The sequence below is a fragment of the Xyrauchen texanus genome, chromosome 1, assembly GCF_025860055.1.
Source record: "Xyrauchen texanus isolate HMW12.3.18 chromosome 1, RBS_HiC_50CHRs, whole genome shotgun sequence".
Classification (NCBI taxonomy): domain Eukaryota; kingdom Metazoa; phylum Chordata; class Actinopteri; order Cypriniformes; family Catostomidae; genus Xyrauchen; species Xyrauchen texanus.
The window spans coordinates 27,967,396-27,986,762 of NC_068276.1; the positions used below are offsets into that span (position 1 = coordinate 27,967,396).

Below are 19,367 nucleotides of genomic sequence, written 5' to 3' on the forward strand. Positions count from 1 at the left end.
TAACGTATATTAAACTTTAAGAATCTGTACATCACTATAGAAGAAATGCATTTGCTATTAAAATGAATGTGAGAAAGGATGTCACGAGTCAAGTATTGTAAACATACATGGAAATCCCACATCTTCATCAACAGATTAAGGGCAACATAATATTGAGTATGAACACCCCAAGTGCTTTACTTCTTGTTTCATGTCTGTCCGAACTAGCACAGAGTGCCTGCTTAAAGATGGACTGTGTCTGCGTCTTTGTGCGCACCACACACTATGTATCCTGGGGTGATGTCAGCCTAAATAAATGATCAATTATCGATGTATTACCAGTATACGGCACTCGCGTCGAGCAATGTCCACAAACAATGCCTGTTTTTTTTTTTTTTTTTAATGTTTTTTGACCAATGCTGTTGTAATTGCATAAAGAAAAAGTTCCCAGACAGGAGACTTAAATGACGCAGGGGCTTCTCTCTTGTGGCTTGTTTTCTCCACTTGCCATTTTGCCAACTAATGCTTGCAGAACTGTGATGTCATCCACTGATATATATGAACAGTTAATAGAACCACTTCTCTGTAGAAAGTTCACATGTGAAACACAGGTGGACAGTGTCTATCTACAGAGCCATACAGGTGCATTAACAGAGGTTACAACTGCGCATGTCCGTTTGGCTCTTTGTTTTCTTTGCTACACTGTATGATCCTGATGCGTTGTTAAACTAGCATTGAACTGCAGAGAAATTGCTTACCGAAGCGGGGTTTGCAAACCGTACAGTTCGTTTTTTTTACCAAGAAACGTTACACCCCCAGTTTGCAGTGGATTGAAAGGTGTCATTCATGGTGGGGACAGGTGGGCCATGTCCAAATCACTTTTTGTTAGGGCTGGGTGATATGGCTGCAAAAATGTTATCAAAACATTTTCAACATTATTTACCTTCAAATGTTTTTACTAAAACTTTTTTTGTGAAAGATTAAAAACCTGGAGCTTTTATTTTGACACTTCACCTTCACCTGTAGCTTTTATTTTGACACTGAAATTTTTGTTTGTTTAAAATGTTCTGCATCTGATGAAACATTGTCATTTCCTCCTTTTCTGTTATTTTGTGCTGTGTTTGGTTGTAGATTTGTATAGTAACTTGTAATGGTTGCTAATGTTTGGAATTGCATGAATGCTTGAACATTCTGTACTTCTTTCACAATGCAAATTAACTGCTCTAAAAGCGCTATAAACACTAGCCCATGAGCGCATATCACCCTGCCCTATTATAATGTGTGACAATCCAGCACTGATTTTTATTTTTATGTTATGATCAAATGATGACCGAATGTTATCAGTGATGTTAAGCAACAGTGTAACAGTTCATGGATGGGAGAGGAGGCGGCGGGAACCGGCTGAACAGTAACCATAACATAACATATGCAACGCAGCTGTGTGCGTCTCTCTCTATTCCAAACCGGCATCTCCGGCTGCCCTATATCGCGCACTTCCGCTGATCAGCTGATTCAGCTTCATCACGGCCCGGCCATGCCCTCCTCCTCATCACACTCCTCCCTCGCCCGATTCAGGCCGGGGCGCCACAGTTCTGACTAACTCCTGCCTCCTGCTAACCTGGAGGAGAGTCAAGGCATGGGGAGAGGGAAAGGGTGAGCGGAGAGACACAGAGAGAGGAGAGAGAGAGAGAGCGAGATGAACTTGCTTGCCAGCTCTCAGAAGTCTCCCGGTCCTCAACCGCTCCTCAGTCCTCTGGGATCTCCGGCCCGTGGTGGATGTAACTGCCCCTCCCTTTCTCGTCAGATGGCTGTGGTTCTTCCGGTTCTCAGCGGCCAGCAGTGGCCTCCATCCCCAGGCAGACGGCTGCGTCTGCTCTCCAGGTGGATGGCAATGGTGAGGACTCCGTGACGGCGCATCCCTCCTTCTCGGGATTCAGCACCACTGTAACAGGTAAAGGATGGGCAAGGAGTAGGCGGGAACCAGCTGAACAGTAAATATAACATTTAACTCAACATAAAACAACCATAAACATACACATAGACACATGCAGCGCAGCCTCATACGTCTCTTTCTTCCAAACCTGCATCTCCGGCTGCCCTTTATCTCACTCTCCTTCTGATCAGCTGATTCAGCGCCACCCATGCTCCATCACGGCCCAGCCACGTTCTCCTCCTCATCACAGACAGCTGCAAGGTTCTCTCGTACACACACACACACACACACACACACACACACACACACACACACACACACACACACACACACACACACAGACACACACACATAATGGTTTTTATACTGTACAAACTTTATATTCTATCCCCTAAACCTAACTCTACCCCTAAACCTAACCCTCACAGAAAACATTCTGCATTTTTACATTTTCAAAAAACATAATTTAGTATGATTTATAAGCTGTTTTCCTCATGGGGACCGACAAAATGTCCCCACAAGGTCAAAAATTTCGGGTTTTACTATCCTTATGGGGACATTTGGTCCCCACAAAGTGATAAATACACGCTCACACACACACACACACACACACACACACACACACACACCTTCAGACACTTGCACCAGTCTCTTTTCCACAGCCTGCTATGCTTTCCATTGAAATCACAAACTGCAAACTAATGTTTGATGCAATCTCAGGGTTTTTTAAAAATTTATTTCAAGTTTCTTTTTTTGGTTTGTTTGGGTTGGCCCGTATTTGTAGCAAAAACGTTACCTATAAACCATCTAATCATACTCTTAGTGAATTTATGACTCTATAATCCCTGGAACAACAGTAACAAATTTAAGGATGAAGTTATTCAATTAAATGTCAAATGTTATTTTGAGTACTTGATTTGGTCAGCAAGAATGAAACGGTAAAAAATATAATTGACTACATCAAATACCATTATTAAATTATCTTTCAGATCAGTTAAACCAGCATGTCTATACCACATGTGCTTAGGATACAATGCTAGAGTCTTAGATGAAGTGATCCCTGGTTTGTTTGACGGGTGTCCTGCTAATGCACACACATCCTTTTTGCTGCTATGTGCTGTAGTGTGTACTGCAGTAGACACCTTGAGAATAGAGGAGATGGGCATACTGTAGCTGCAGATGTGTGTGCTTTGCTGCTGTGGGTAACAGAGTGCATACAGTCCAGGGCTGAGCAAGAGCAACCGTGTCTCATTTCCCCCCCTCACAAACACACACAAGGTGGGTGTGTTTATCCCTCCCTCCCTACCTCCCTCCTGCACTCTCTCGTTCTCATACACGCACGCACACCACACATACAGAGGGAGAAGCTTCAAGAGATTGTGGGGAGTTACTACTGCAGAGGGGAATTTTTGCTGTCTGTGTGTGTTTGCAGACGGTAGGATATTATCTCTCAATGCCTGATGCCCTTATTTTTCACCGGTACGGAGTTGCTATCCAGAAAACATGTGGTGTCCCTGGCTGTCATTCTAATGTTGGATCTTTAGCACACTGAAGGAACAGGCTCTGTGCTCGTCCACTGCCGCTAGCCACCTGACAGTCTCTGTATGGATTTACATTAAAAAGGCAAACGTGTAGCACACTGCTGCAGTTTGAATGGATATGCACGAGAGGAAGAAACACCTAGCCACACAGATCTTACCGCTGAACTGTGAGTGCAAGACTCTGCAGCAGATAGGATTATGTCATCTCCCATGCAGCATGCAACAATTCTTGTATTTTTCTCTATAAATGGGTCACACATTCATAATTTCTTTGTTTTTTCTTACATTACGTTATTTGTGTAATAAAATAGAAGACGGTCATTCTAAGAGACCATCTGCAGTGTCGGGCATCTCAGAGAATGTCAAGTTGTCAGATTAGTTGATCTATTAGCTAATCATTAGCTAATCATTTGTTGTTCATGTTTAATTTTAGGAATTATGTGCATTGATTCAGGCCACTGTCTGATTTTTTTTGTTTGCCTTTTTAAAAACAATTTTTTATGAATTTTTATTATGTTGCTAGACAATGCAAAATGTGTTGTTTTGTGTGGTGTTTTGTTGTCAGTCATGTTGGGCCAATTCAAGGCAATTAGATATAGCCTTAACGGCTAGTGTGTTTTCATTTAAAGTTGAAAATACTCTGCAAACAGGAAGGAGGTTCCTGCAGTAAATTCCAGGTTATGTCCTGTCCAGTCCAATCAAGGCTCTGCTGTCACACTACTGTTTAAGGATTGACATTTTTCCTTCCTAAACAACTAAACATCTTTCTCACAGCAAGTGCACAGCTTCAGTATTATACTGCAGGTGATGTTTATTACCTCACTTGGGCACCAGTAAATTGAATAATTTGTTTTAGTTTTAACATGTCAGAAATACATTTTTGAAAAAAAAAAAAAAAAACTGGGAATTGAAGAAAATACATGAGATTTAATGGGCATCATTCATGAAAATTCCTTAAATATACAAACAAAAATTGGAAGTAATTTACACATAAAAAGGAGTGTCCCATAACTTTCCATCAGATTCACTAATGCTTCGTATTCCTTAGATTTGTTAGTAAAACCTGTGTAGGTTAGCGAATTCCAAATGTCCATTAATCGAGTAAATGAGAATAGGAGTGCATTCACATCATAAAATATTGATTTATCAAACACTTGCATGTTCGTTCCAAAAAGAAAGTGAGGAACTTGCAGTCGTGGCATACTTTTACTGTCATCAGAGGTTCTTTGTGAATCAAACAATCCAAGAGGTCAATAAAAATGGTTTGACATGAAGCTTTAGTGGAAGAAATCTTCAGTTCACGCCGGTAGGAGGATGTCCACCACAATTAACCTTCTCTGGTTCAGCTGAGTGCATCGCCAGCATCATTGGAGAAACATCTTGAGTAAATCGAAGACTTCACCTCTCACAACAGGAAAAATCTTTAAAGAAACTGATAGAATACCTGAATACAGTCATTGACCAAAACACTGTAAGATATTACAGATTTGCAAGCAATTCGACAGTGTGCAGGCTTTAGGTTTTTTTTTTGTTTCTCATTGTATTGTGTATGCACCTGCCTGCAATGTGTTTATTTATGGATTTAACAACATTACCATTGACCATACATTATCAACTGAACGCAATTTACAGATGATTAAATTATAAAGTTCATATCAAATAAAAAAATGTCAATCCAGTCACGTTAGATGGCATTATTATTATTTATTATTATTTTTTCTTTGAGAAAATCAAATGCAAATTTCAAATGAACCTTTCACCCTGTGTCAAGAACTTCTGCTGGAAAAATTATCAGCAGAGTTGAGAAAAAAAACTATATTGTGAAAAAATAAATACAATTATCATTAACTCGCAGGAAAGGAAGTTTTGGTGGAATGTTCTTTGAGAGGGTTCAGTTGACGTGCATGTGGACCCCCAACTGCATTGCAAACCTGACAGTGCTATTCAAAACTCTCTCAGCTGAAACCTGTATTTATACCTCAAATTATAGCCCTGCATTTCTCCTGCTGTGTGTTTGTGCTGAGGTGTCTAATGACTAACAATCATTATTTAACAGCCAAGAGTGCTGCAGCTTACTTGCAAACACCCTCAATCTGCTTATCACCATTAAAAGCGAATGCGCTGCTAACCAGCAGTCAGTTTGCTCCATTGATTTTATTGATCCAGAGAGAAAGCTCTTTAGAGATACACCACCTTTTAAGCTGCCTGCCTGCTCTAGCAAAGCTGTTGGCCCAGAAAAGATGGCCGTTGATCTTACAGAAAGCCTCTCAGTTTCATCTGGCTGTCAGAGCTCACTATTAGCTGCCTATCTAGGCTCTTTGAACGCTTGCTCTCTTTCTGGCAGGTCTGAGGTCTGCTTGAAACAAAGACTCTCTTTAACGGCAGATTGAGTCTTTGGCTCTGAGCAGGACTGCCCATGTCTGCCCTTAGTTTCTTAGTGCAGCTCTACTGTGGCCTGAGGCCTGAATAAATGTGAATGTATTAAATATACCCAGGCGTCTTTGTGCATAAAAAGGCTTATTTTTGCTACTGCTTGTGGGGAATTATTAGATCACCGCTGTGTTTAAGGCTCTTTGTATCTTTTGTGTATTTATTTCCCCAACAAAATTAGACCTTGTTTTGATTTGCCTTCAGGAGATTTAGTTTGGCTTTAAGAAGACCTAAAGAGTGTTTTCCAATATATTCTAGGAAATAGATTAACTTTTATAGTCAGATATTTTGTGTAAAATCCATGATTTCTCTCAAATTGATGGTAGCTGCAGAGCTTTGTCACAACTTCTGGAAATGGCTTGTTGTACTTAAGCGTTCAACTATCTGTCCTGAGCATCACACAGCTCAGATTTCAGAAGTGTTTGTTTACTCGGAGATCTGCGTTGTTGTGATTAATTAAAAGATAAGCTCGTCAGATTAGAGAATCAGGAGTGCTTAGCCTGACTCAAATAAATGGCTTCTAGGGTCATAGAGTGGCTCTATTATCTGGCTGTTACCTGACCCCACACACACAATCCTTATCATGAGGTTCTCTTGTCCGAAGGGTCTGTGAGATCCCAGGCATTAATGAGAAGGCTAGTAATTACTTGAAATCTCATGGAGACTAAAGGTGAGTGAGGTGGGTAGGTGAGTGAGGTGAGTAGGTGGGTAGGTAGGTGAGTGAGTGAGGGAATAAGAAGGTGGCAAGGGTATGTGTAACTATGTGCACTGGAAATACGTCCCCCTCAGCATGAGGTATATTCAGGTGAAATAGAGAAAAGGATTTTGTGTAAATAATCTCCAGTAGCTCTCTCGGCAGTAAACAATCTGGCTAAAACTGGATCCTTTTTTCTACTCAAGTTTTAAACTGAGTGAAAGAGCTGCAGTGCATAGACAAATGTTTGGAATTGTGGCTTTCCACATTCAGGTTTGAAAACTAGATTATGTGAGAGAATTGATGAATGGGTGAGAAATACAGAGGAGAGAAATGGAGGGAAAGAGCAAGAAATACAACAGTGAAGCAAGCCAAACCATTAGCCAAAGACTATGTCATCTTTAGTGCTCTATTCTTGCTTCCTTACACAGAATGGCTTCCATGATTATGAAAAATACGGGAACCGCATGATTTTCATGACCATTAACTGTTTCTAGAATATGTGCATTCTTCCGCACATGCAGACAGAACACCATTCATACATATGACTAGTCTCACCCCCTTTTATCAGAGGCCCTGTTTACACCTGGCTGTTATACCTTCATTTTATTGATCTGTTCTCAACTGGACAGATCTAATTACAGGTGTGAAATGTATTTATCCGAGATTGGTTCTGTGTAAATGAAATTACATTATGATGTCACTTTGGGCTCTCACGCCCATGCAGGACTTGGCTGTTGTCATAATGAGAAGTGCATGTGCTATGTTGTGTGGCATATTTTTTCTGTGCATGAGAATCAACAATGACATTTTGAACAATTATTCATTTTTGTGTTATTATTATATTGATTCATGTCTTAATATATTTATGCAGCTCTGTACATGTCATAGCTATATACTGTTGACTGTAGGCCAATAAAAGGCTTAAGTTCGATAATATAGAAATTACAAAAAGTGGCTTTAGAATTCAATATATACTTATTGGTCAATGCTCTTACTCATCTGCCACAATATTGTAATTAATTGTAATTATTTGAATTATATTTATAATATATATTATTTTTTATAATTATTTTAATATAATAATTTAATCATTAAATAGCCTATTTCACAATTTTTCTTGGGAGACTTTCTCTGCAAATAATTATATATGGTATTTATTAATCGGCATTTCATGTAAATCATTTGATTTATAAATTTGAATCGATTGAGAGGCCTAATAATAACAACCTGTGTTTAATTCAGTTTGACAATTCACTGCTGAGGGCAGAAAATGCAATTTGATTGCCATTGCCAAAGATTGTGCATTCTTTCTTCCTCAAAGTTACTAATGGAATAGTAATGTGGAAAATGAATCAGAACCAAAATCATTAAATTCCTTAGTATTCCCATCCCTACTGCTTTTGCTCCTTGCCTTTTGCGCAGGCGTAATGATGTCATTCTCTTAAAGCCAGACCTGCCTGCTGTTCACCCACCACCAAGGACAAGATCCCTTAGGCCTCTTTCTCTCTCTCTCTCTCTCTCTCTCTCTCTCTCTCTCACTCTCTATCTGTCATAAGGCTCCCTGCATGGGCATTTTTCTCATGGTTGAGGCCCCTGCTGTTGGCCCTAACAGTCCGATGAATCCAACACCTCTGACCCAAAAGAGACATGAAAGGAATGTGTGGACAGAGGGTCAGAGGAGGGGAGAGAGGCTTGGTGAGTGGGTTGGAGGTGGATGCTTGTCAAATGGGTCAGATCCTTTCACAATAAAACCCAGACATGGGAGAGAGGAGTAAAAATGGGGCATAGAGGGGGTGTTAATCTGTATGTTGTTGCCCCTGTGCCAATTAGGGCCAAGAATGAGGTGCTTGCTGAGCAGCATGTTAAGAGAAATAGATTTTAGTTGAAGCATACTTAAAATGGAGAGGAGCCAACGGAAAAGTGTTTTGAAGAGAAGTGTATATAGAGAAGGGAGATACTGTAGATTGTTGTGAAGATGAGTTTTCAGCAGGGTTATGATCATGTCAAGTTTCTATTGCAAACATTCATCATCATGGGGACGTTCTGTAGACATTGTAGTACTCAAAGCTCTGTTTAACACATTTTACATGTTTAAATCCATTATGCAGAATTCCACTGATTATTTCCCCAAAGTTGGTGTATAAGTGCAAAAGTTTGCAGATTTCATCTGGGCCTGCCAATGTGTAGGGTACAATGGGTCTAAAGGCCTATTTGGAAACTCAAATAAGACAAATACTTCTGTTATTTGTCAGCCAGACACAATGGCCAATGCAGATAATGTCAAAATGGCCAATTATCATCCATTTAATTGTTCATTTTAAGTTTAATACTAATTTCAGCTACCACAAAAGAAAAAAACAACAACTAGTTGCTGATAAATAAGTGCATCCAGACACAAGTTGGAACCTGCACAGGTGGAGTTCTCAGATCTTAAGCTTGAGTCTGTTACCTGCAGTAATTTGTTCCAGCTTGGTGCTGTCATACAGGGGTGATGCAGCACATACTGTTCACCTCAGCTCAGGGTTACAGCTATAAATATCCTCTACTTTTTGTTTTTATATTCTCTATCTCTCTAACTAGGTTTCTTACAGTGTTTTCCAGCATTATTTTTGTTCTTGTGATAAAACCAGTATTTGTCTTAGGTTTGCTCTCTAAACCGGTACTAACGAAATATCGCGATACTAAAACATTTAAAATAGTACGAGATCATCATGTTGTTAATTTCGGTACCATTTTAAAGTATGTTGCCATTAGCAAAATCGAATGTAATGTGAGTTTTTAGATGAAATCAAAGACCATTTGAAAATAATAATAAAAAAGCCTCTATATGGCCAAGTGTGATCATTAAACAGCAGAAGGATGTAATTTAATGAATAATTTACAGTCACATGCACTACGTGCCACAGTGTGAATAAGAGGTGCCTCTGTGCACTGTCAACTCCTTCACACAGGCACACAAACACACTATTAATGCTTGATTTTCATACAGTGTGTCCAATAGTGTCCATCTGCAAAGCCACAGATCAGTGTGATGAGTGTATAAACTGCTGTGAACTATATAATGAACTCTTTCTCCATTGCATCTCGGAGATTTCAGCTTGCAAGTCGCAGGAAGCTTGATATAACGAACCCTTCACAAACAGGAAGAACGTCAAAGATCTTTCAAAACAAAAGTTCTGCTGAAATGACAGTTCTATTCAACTGATTGCGTGAAATTGAAGACATTATGACAGAACATTTTTACTACTGTATAAAAGAATAATAGCCAAAGCAGTCACAATAATACTCATAGTAACAATAATATAATATGAAATGGTTTTATATATATATATATATATATATATATATATATATATATATATATATATATATATTGTTGAAAAGTATTATATTTTAATTTGATTAAAGCTGTACATTATATATTTGAACACAATTTGATTTTAACATTTAATTAATTAAAACATTTAACATGGAATACAGAATAAATTAAAACAGAAAAGTCATCATTTGTATCTATAAGACTTTATGCAGTTCTTTTAGACAAGTTATTTTCTGTGTAATTTTATCAAAAATCTGAGTTTTTTAATTTTTTAAGTATCAATTTAGTGTCAATACCAAGGTACCAGGGCTGGTATCATACCGAATCCAACATTTTGGAATCGGAGCAAAACTAATCTGTTTATAGCTGTTCCAGTGTTTGTATTGTTGTTGTTGTTGTTGTTGTTTCCAGTTGTGTGTGTGTAGGGCTGAAACGATTATCGACAACATCCCCAAATTCCTGCAGAAAAAAAAAAAAATGAAATTTCTGTGCTTAGTGTACTGACCTCTCACTCTCTTTTTCTCTCATAGAGTACAACGATGGAGGAAACTGTAATATGGGAACAGCACACAGTGACTCTTCACAGGGTAAGTTTTCTTCACCTCTACATTCTCTCCCCCTCTACTTTTTTTACTATTTCTCTTCAGTTCTTTCGTTTGTTTGTTCGCACTTTCATGCTTTCATAATTTTGTACTTCCTTTCTGACTGTCTTGTTGTTTCTCTTCTATTCTTTATTTTGTACTTTCGTATTTACATTTTTTCTCATTGTTAATACTTTTGTGCTTTGAATTCATACTTTCTTCTTTTCGGTCTGTCTTTTTCTTTCTTGCATAAATTTGTATTTATTTGTTTCTTCCATGCTTTCGCACTTTCTTTCATATCTTCTACGTTATTTCATACTTTCATACATCTTTCTTTGTCAGTGTGGCTTTTAACTGTTTTGAACACTTGCTTCAGGATGTGTGGTCATTCAACACACAGTATCCCCCAGATGGCAGGAAGCAGCATGTGAGAGGACTTAATGCCTGCTTTTGCTCCACTTCCTTTTCCTCTACCGGCATATGATTCTAACACATCTAAATCTGAGTCAGAGCAAGAGAGGGATTATTTAATAGTCTATCAAAAATCAAAGACTCAGAATACTGTTATTGTCACTCTTGAATATCTTACACAATATGATGTCTGTATAGCTCTTCAGTACGCCCATCAGTATTTACCCATGTGCTCATAGGTCCTTCAGTGACCTGATTTTGGTGTGCTGACAGCCTAGACAAGATAACAGTTGTAGGAGCGCTAAGCCTTTTATTGGGGGCTTTATTATGGTATAGATGGAATCTCTTTAGCTATGTCGGTCAATCAGCTCAACAGTGTTACATCCCTGCCTCTGTAACTGTCCTCAAAAATACAACCCCAATTTTGAAAAAGTTGGGACAGTATGAAAAATGCTAATAAAAACAAAAATGAGTGATTTGTAAATTATATTTAACCATTGCTATATTGAAAGCACTACAACTAAACATTATATATTGTTTTACCTTGTGAATTTAATTGTTTTGTTTTTTTAAATGTACAGTAATTTCAAATCAGATGATTACAACACGCTCCAAAAAAGTTGGGACACTCGAGTGATTTCCATTGTGAAACATCATTATTTCTTCTAACACTTATTAAGCATTTGGGCACTGAAGACACAAGTTTACGTTTAAAAACTGGAATGTTCCCCCATTCATCCATTATTTATATCTTAAGCTGCCCAATTGTATTGCCGTATTATGCGCTTCATAATGCACCACATATTCTCAATTGGAGATGGTCAGGACTGCATTTATGGTGTTCTCACAGATGTACGAGCTACCTATGCCATGGGCACTGACACACCCCTGGCCCAGATAGACACTGGCGTTTGGACCTGATGCTAATAACAGCTTGGATGGTTGCCCGGATTCTCTTTGGCCCAGATAACACGATGGCTGTGTTTTTCAAAAATGTTTTGAAATGTGGATTCTTCAAAAAAAACACTGTTCCACTGTTTTACTTTTTTTGAGGGATCAGAGATCATGCGCATTCAGAAGTGATTTTCATCTTGCCCAATATGCACAGAGATTTGACCAGATTTCTTGAATCTTTTAACTATATTGTGCACTGTAGTGGGTGACATGCCCAAAATCCTTCCAATTTGTCTTTGAGGAACATTGTTCTCAATATGCTGGATTTTTGGCTGAAGCATCTGTTGGCAAATTGACAAGTCTCGAATGATCCTTGCTCTTGAAGGACTAAGCTGTTTTTGGAGGCTCCTTATACAGTATACAGTACTATGACACAATTGCCTCCTGTTTAACATCTCCTGTTTCACATCGCCTTGTTATTTTAACTTGTCAAATTGTTATTAGTCTTAAATTGACCCTGTCTCAACTTTTTTGGAGCATGTCGCAATCAACTGTTTTAAATGATTGTAAATTTTTTAAAAACCATTGAAATTCACAAGGTAAAACATCATTGTGGCAGGGAGGGCGGGGCCAGGCCATGATGCCCCTAATTAGGCTGATTAAGCCCGAGAAGGATGAAGGCGAGAACGGGCTTAACAATATAAATAATTTTTTTATAATAAACATAAGCAAAATTCTAGCACACATACAGGTGTCGTGCAGCTGCCCGTAACACTCTCTGTTGCAATGCCGTCTCCGATCACCTTTATCCCTCTCAGGCTTCATCAGCCTAATTAGGGGCCGGGTGAGCGGAATCATATAATGTGTAATGTGTAGTACTTTCAATATAGCAAAGGCTGAAGATAATTGACAAATCCCTCCTGTTTGTTTTTATTCACATTTTTCATACTGTTCCAACTTTTTGGGAATTGGGGTTGTAGACAAGGCTGTATTCTTTCCCCCTACAATTATCTGTGGTCACCTTGCTCAGGCTCTTGATGTGCTTTATAGCTAAATATGTTTAGAGGAAGCACTGGCAGTCACAGTCCAGATGGTCTGAGGGGTTGATAGAGGCCCAGTGCATGTGTGAAGATAACCAGTGACATCAGGGAGGCCAAATGTCTAGACTGAGTCTCTGTCTGCCTTTTTCTCCCTCTCGCACTTATCTGCCTTTTCTTGTGATTGCTCGAGTGCAAGAATGAGAGCCCAGACCATCAGACACCTGGGAGATTGAAAAGCTGCCAGACATCGCTCCACACACACACACACACACACACACACACACACACACACACACACACACACACACACACACACACACGTTGGTCTACCTATCATTATGAGGACTTTCCGCAGACATAATGATTTTTATACTTTAGATTCTAACCCCTAAACCTAACACAAGCCATAAACCTAACCCTCACAGAAAACTTTCTACATTTTTACATTTTCAATAAAACATCGTTTAAAACGTTTTTAAGCTATTTAATTTATGGGGACACTAGAAATGTCCTCATAAACCACATTTTATAGCATAATACCCTTGTAATTACCAGTTTGTAACCAAAATTATTGTCCTCCTAAACCACATAAACATGCACACACACACACACACACACACACACACACACTCACACACACACACAGCTAGCTAAATGGGGATATGCTTTAGACTTTATATTGTTTTTATTTTTTTAAAGCTAATTATAAATACTATGGAATGGCCCTGCTTTTTCATTATAATTTTTTTTAGAATAAATAAGTATTTTTATTAAATAATATTTTATGAAACATGTTTCCAAGTGACTATGTCTCCTAAAAGAGATCAGATTTGAGTTCACTTCTGGATATAAATTTGTCCCCAAACTGTTGCCAATTAAACACACACACACACACACACACACACACACACACACACACACACACACACACACACACACACACCTACATGTCTGTCTATCAGTCTTGACTTTAGAATTGAATTATTAAGTATAATAATGTGATTTCTAAGAGCTCACTCTAAACTGTGTTTGTGTGCATATCCTCGGCAGGCTCCGGGTTTTGGGTTTGGAATAGCAATCTCAGGGGGACGTGATAACCCTCATTTCCAAAGTGGAGAGACCTCCATAGTGATCTCAGATGTGCTCAAAGGAGGACCGGCAGAGGGGCTTCTACAGTAAGATACTTAGAGATTGTACTTATATTCATAGTTAACTACATGAAAATCTTAGAAATATTAGTGAATTTGAATAGTCATGAAAAATAATAAAATCCTAAAATATAATGGAAAAAGTCAGGTAAACTTATAGCGAATATACATATTTTTAGATGTGCTTTGCTCATCAAGAGAAATTGCTCTTTGTGAGTGTTATCTTTATAATATTGTGGCAGGACAAATAACTTTTTTGTTCTGAAGTGCTCTGAACAACACATACCTGGTTGGTTGGGTACATTTTATTCTTTAATAAATATTTATTTCCTGATAATTTTGTTGTGTTGTGGCTTATATCAGTTGTGCTGTAGTTTTTCCATTGTGCTGTGGCTTAATTTAGTTGTATTGTGGCTGATTTTCATTGTGTTTTCAGCTTTTTTTTTTTTGCTTTGCTAATTTGGTTGTGTGGTGCACCCCTCTGCCACTTTACTATAAAGTTATTTTTAAAATCCAGTAATCACAAACAATTGGAAAAGTCATGGAAATTCATTGGTCAAAAGGTGTGGGAACCCTGCAATTAAGACCCTGTTTCCAACTGGTATTAAGATGCATTGGGTGATTCGATCACATGTTGTCAGGTAAGACACATCACGGTTTACACCTGGTCACTTAAATGCATCTCCTGTGACCACTTGTGATTGGATTTGGAGGGGAGGGACTGTTTCATGAACACATCAATCACTATGTCAGTGTGTTATTGCATGATAATAAACGGCAACAAAGTTAGAAAAGACAAAGATAGTGCGGAAACAAAAAAAAACAACGTAGCGCTATTTCTCCCTGATGCAAGTGAAATTTGAGCTAATCACAAAATCAACATTTCAAGCAGAATTGTCCATTATTTTAGTGGATTAGTTGAATTAACCTGAGCTGTAGATGTTCTTGCTTCTCATAAGTATCCACACTGAAGAAGATCCATGAAGTTCTCGTGTTTGTGTGTGCATCTGCTTTTTAAAATGTTCAGATCGTTCATTTTGTTTTCCTTTTAATGCCGCGTGTAACAGGCAAAGTTTAAACACTTGTTTCAGCACAGTGGTTGATTGACAGGAGAGGGGAGGCACTTCGCTGCTGCCGGGACACATACAGGATGGATTAGCGTTTACACCTCGAATGTGATGTGTTCAGATGCGTTTTTGACCACATATTAATGTGGTTTTTGTGATCCGATCACAAAACATTTTAAACCCTGTTTAGACCTTTTATTTAGTGCTGCCCACATGTGATACGATCACCTAAAACACATCTTAATATCAGGTGGAAACTGGGTCTAATAGCCTACTAACAATGTGTTTTATCAAGATTACTGTTTTCAATCTTTCCCTCTCTTTCACCATATTATCATCTCTCTCTTTTCTGTCCATCTACAGAGAGAACGACAGAGTGGTGATGGTAAACGCTGTCTCCATGGACAATGTGGAGCATGCATACGCTGTTCAGCAGCTGAGGAAGAGTGGAAAGAATGCCAAAATTGTAAGAAATCCAAAACTTCAATCCCTCATTCATTGCATCAGTCAAGCATAAACTTGAGCCCCATGTGTGCTTCAGATGTGGGTAGTGGGCTGTGATGGAGGATGGCAGGACTTAAGGGAGGGAAATGTGTAGGTGATCGGTTATAACTGAGCGTAAGACTAGAGCATGTAGGAATGCTGGGAGTTAGACTGCTGCACAGCTGAATATTTGTGTGTGTACTAGAGCTGTGAGAAGACGCCTAGACTTCTATTTTGTTCCCCTTTCATGCTGAATCCTGTTTCACTGAAAGCCTGATACTAAAACAGAAAGATTTTTGTTGAAGACTCTCACACAATTGACCGTAATGTCCTGGAGTGCATTTAGTCTTTATACTTATTATAAATCCTATATACTGTATAATTATAAATCCTTGGAAAAAGTGGTGAGTTAGGAGTTGATAGTATCTGTCCTTAAGGGTTATATAAATGGTATAGATGGTTATACATGTACAGTGGCACCAAAACTTATTTGGACACTTAAATAAATTGTTCACTAAATGGTCTGCACTTATAGCACCTTTTTAACCTTAACGGTATTCAAAGCACTTCACACTGTGTCTCATTCTCCCATTCACACACACATTCACACACCAATGACAGCAGATCTGCCATGCAAGGCGCTAGCCTGCCATTGGGAGCAACTTGGGGTTTCAGTGTCTTGCCCAAGGGCACTACGGCATGTGGAGTCATGTGGGCCAGGAATCGAACCATTCACTAGAATGAACTATTTATCTCGTAATAATTATCTAATACTCACCCTTGTGCCATCTTAAACTTACTTTCTTCTTCAGAACACAACGTTATTTTGATAGATGTGTATGATGTATTTATATCTGTACAATGCAAGTCAATGGGGTCCAAAACTTTCAAGCTGCAAAAAAGGACATAAATGCAGCATAAATTAAATCCATACCACTTAAGTGATTTAATCTATGACTTAAGCGATATGATTGGTTTTGTGAAAGAAACCAAAATGTAACTCCTTTTTCAATATAAATTGACATCAGCTGAATCCTTGCTGCTTTCATAAGAGAAGCTTGCTCACACTTGTTCGTGCTTAATGCATGCAAAGAGTGCTGTACATGATAGTATTACTTAAGAAAACATTATACCACTCTATTTGTATCGATTATTTTCATGCTGCCTTAGTTTTTTTGGAACTTCAGATTTAGACCCCATTTATTTGCATTGGATAGAATTACAAATTTTGAAATTTTCTTTGTTTGTGTTCCACAGAATAAAGATAGTCGCACAAGTTTAAGACTACATAAGTATGAGTTAATAATGACAAAAAATATAATTTTTTGGGTTAACTTTTAGCAGACGTAAAGGGATAGTTCACCCAAAAACTCTTTCATCATTTACTCAACCTTATGCCATCCCAGATGTGGATGATTATCTTTCTTCTGCAGAACTCAAATGAAGTTTTTTAGAAGAATATTTCAGCTTTGTTGGCCCTCATGGTGCAAGTGAACGGTGACCAGAACTCAAAAGGTCCAAAAAAAAGACATAAAGGCAGCATAAGAGTAATCCATATCTTCTGAAGGGATATGATGAGTGAGAAACTTCTTTACTATCAATCTCCACCTTTGACCAGCCCCATTCAGTTGGTGGCTGAATGTGAAAGTGACATTGTTGATTTTCAGTAAAAAAGGGCTTAAAATTTGATCAGTTTCTCATCATATAGCTTCTGAAGATATGGATTTAACCACTGGAGTCTGGATTACTTTTATGCTGCCTTTATGTTCCTTTGGGACCTTCAAATTTCTGGTCACCATTTAATTTAATTTCTTGTTGGTAAAATTATATATAATTGATTAACTAAATTGCTGGTTGGCTATTGTTCTTTATATTAACATTCTCTCTCCAGACTATTCGCAGAAAGCGGAAAGTACAGATTCCCGTAACACGGGGAGGAGACCGAGAGACGATGTCAGAAAGAGAAGAAGAGGATGACACTGAGGAGGATGACTATGAGGGACCACGTGCAGGGGGGGCAAGCGGGGGCACAAGCAGAAGAAACGAACGCAGTGGCAGTGGCGGCCGGCGGGACCACAGTGCTACCCGTGAGAGGAGTGTCTCCCCATGCTCAGACATACGATCTGTTGCGTCCAACGTCCCATCTCGACCTGCCAATGTCACACTCGTTAAGTCACGCAAGACTGAAGGTGAGAATGGAAAAGACCCTTAATTACTCTTGATTGCTTCACCAGAGGGCTTAGCAAGTAAACATATTAGAATGTGTAAACGGTTGTAAAACATGCTGCTGTTGTACATTAGCCAATAGCTCTGATTGTTCTGCTGTTACAAAATACCCGCAGAGAACTCCCTTTAAGAACAATGCTTGAGTTAGTTACTCAGTAGTCAGATTTATCCATCGCTCATTTATTTAGATAGCTCATGCATGTGCTTTCTGTTGTGTGCAGAATATGGCCTGCGTCTGGCCAGCCACATCTTTGTAAAAGATATTTCTCCTGAAAGCCTGGCGGCCCGTGACGGCAACATACAAGAGGGAGACGTTGTCCTAAAGGTATGAGAAAGAGTGTATGGACATGATGGGGAGAAAGAGAAATCTTTTGGGGGACAAGAAACTTAAGTCATAAAGCAAAAGGATTAAAAATAGGCATAGAATGAGAAGTCATCAAGTGAGACTGTGTTGGAAATGAAGGGTAGTATGTGTATATATATATATATATATATATATATATATATATATATATATATATATGCATACATACACACACACCCAAAGGTTTGGAATAATCTACAGATTTTGCTGTTTTGGAAGCAAATTGGTACTTTAATTTCACCAAAGGTGGCATTCAACTGATCACAAATTATAGTCAGGATATTACTGATGTTAAAAACAGCACCATCACTATTTCAAAAAAGTCATTTTTTATCAACTGAGACAGGCCCCATTTCCAGCAGCCATCACTCCAACAACTTATCCTGCTAGCATTTAAACACTTGCCATTGTATCAAACACAGTTGAAAGCTATTTGGTTTCTTAAATGAAGCTTAACATCGTCTTTGTGTTTGTTTTTGAGTTGCCACAGTATGCAATAGACTGGCATGTCTTAAAGTCTATATTAGATAAAAAATGGCAAGAAACGGCTTTCTCTAGAAATTCATCAGTCAATTATTGGTTTGAGTAATGAAGGCTATATAATGCTTGAAATTGCCAAAAAACTGAAGATTTCATTCAAAGGTGTACACTACAAACTTCAAAGACAAAGGACAACTGGTTCTTAAGCTTAAAGGACAGAAGGGCAGATGTACAGCTCAAAAAGAGGATAAGTACATCAGAGTCTCTAGTTTGAGAAACAGATGCCTCACATGTCCTCAGCTGACAGCTTCATTGAATTCTACCCGCTCAACACCAGTTTCATGTACAACAGTATAGAGAAGACTCAGGGGTGCAGGCCTTATGGGAAGAATTGCAAAGCAAAAAGCCGCTTTTGAAACAAAATTAAAAGGTTAGAGTGGGCACAGAAACAGACATTGGACAACAGATAACTGTAAAAGAGTGTTATGATCTTAACCCCATTGAGCTTTTGTGGGATCAGCTAGACTGGCAAGTGTTACAGGAAGTGTGGGGTGAAATGTCACCTGAGTATCTGGACAAACTTACAGCTAGAATGCCAAGAATCTGCAAAGCTGTCACTGCTGCACGTGGAGGATTGGTTTAGATGAGAACTCTTTGAAGTAGTTTAAGTAAAAAATAAATCAAATTTCAAATTGTAATAGTAATTTTTCACGTTATTAATGTCCTGACTACACATTGTGATCAGCTGAATGCCACTTTGGTCAATAAAAGTAG

General features: G+C 38.5%; 1 protein-coding gene across 9 annotated transcripts in view; it reads left to right on the top strand.

Moving 5' to 3' along the window:
• LOC127620185 (tight junction protein ZO-1-like) overlaps positions 1–19,367 on the top strand; it is a 162,398-nt gene that overhangs the window by 103,568 nt on the left and 39,463 nt on the right. For all 9 annotated transcript variants that reach the window (XM_052093351.1, XM_052093504.1, XM_052093579.1 and 6 more), the window contains 5 exons: positions 10,430–10,486; positions 13,876–14,000; positions 15,404–15,506; positions 17,415–17,712; positions 17,971–18,074. In XM_052093351.1, the coding sequence (XP_051949311.1) occupies positions 10,430–10,486; positions 13,876–14,000; positions 15,404–15,506; positions 17,415–17,712; positions 17,971–18,074 (687 nt within the window). The remainder of the gene's footprint in view (positions 1–10,429; positions 10,487–13,875; positions 14,001–15,403; positions 15,507–17,414; positions 17,713–17,970; positions 18,075–19,367) is intronic.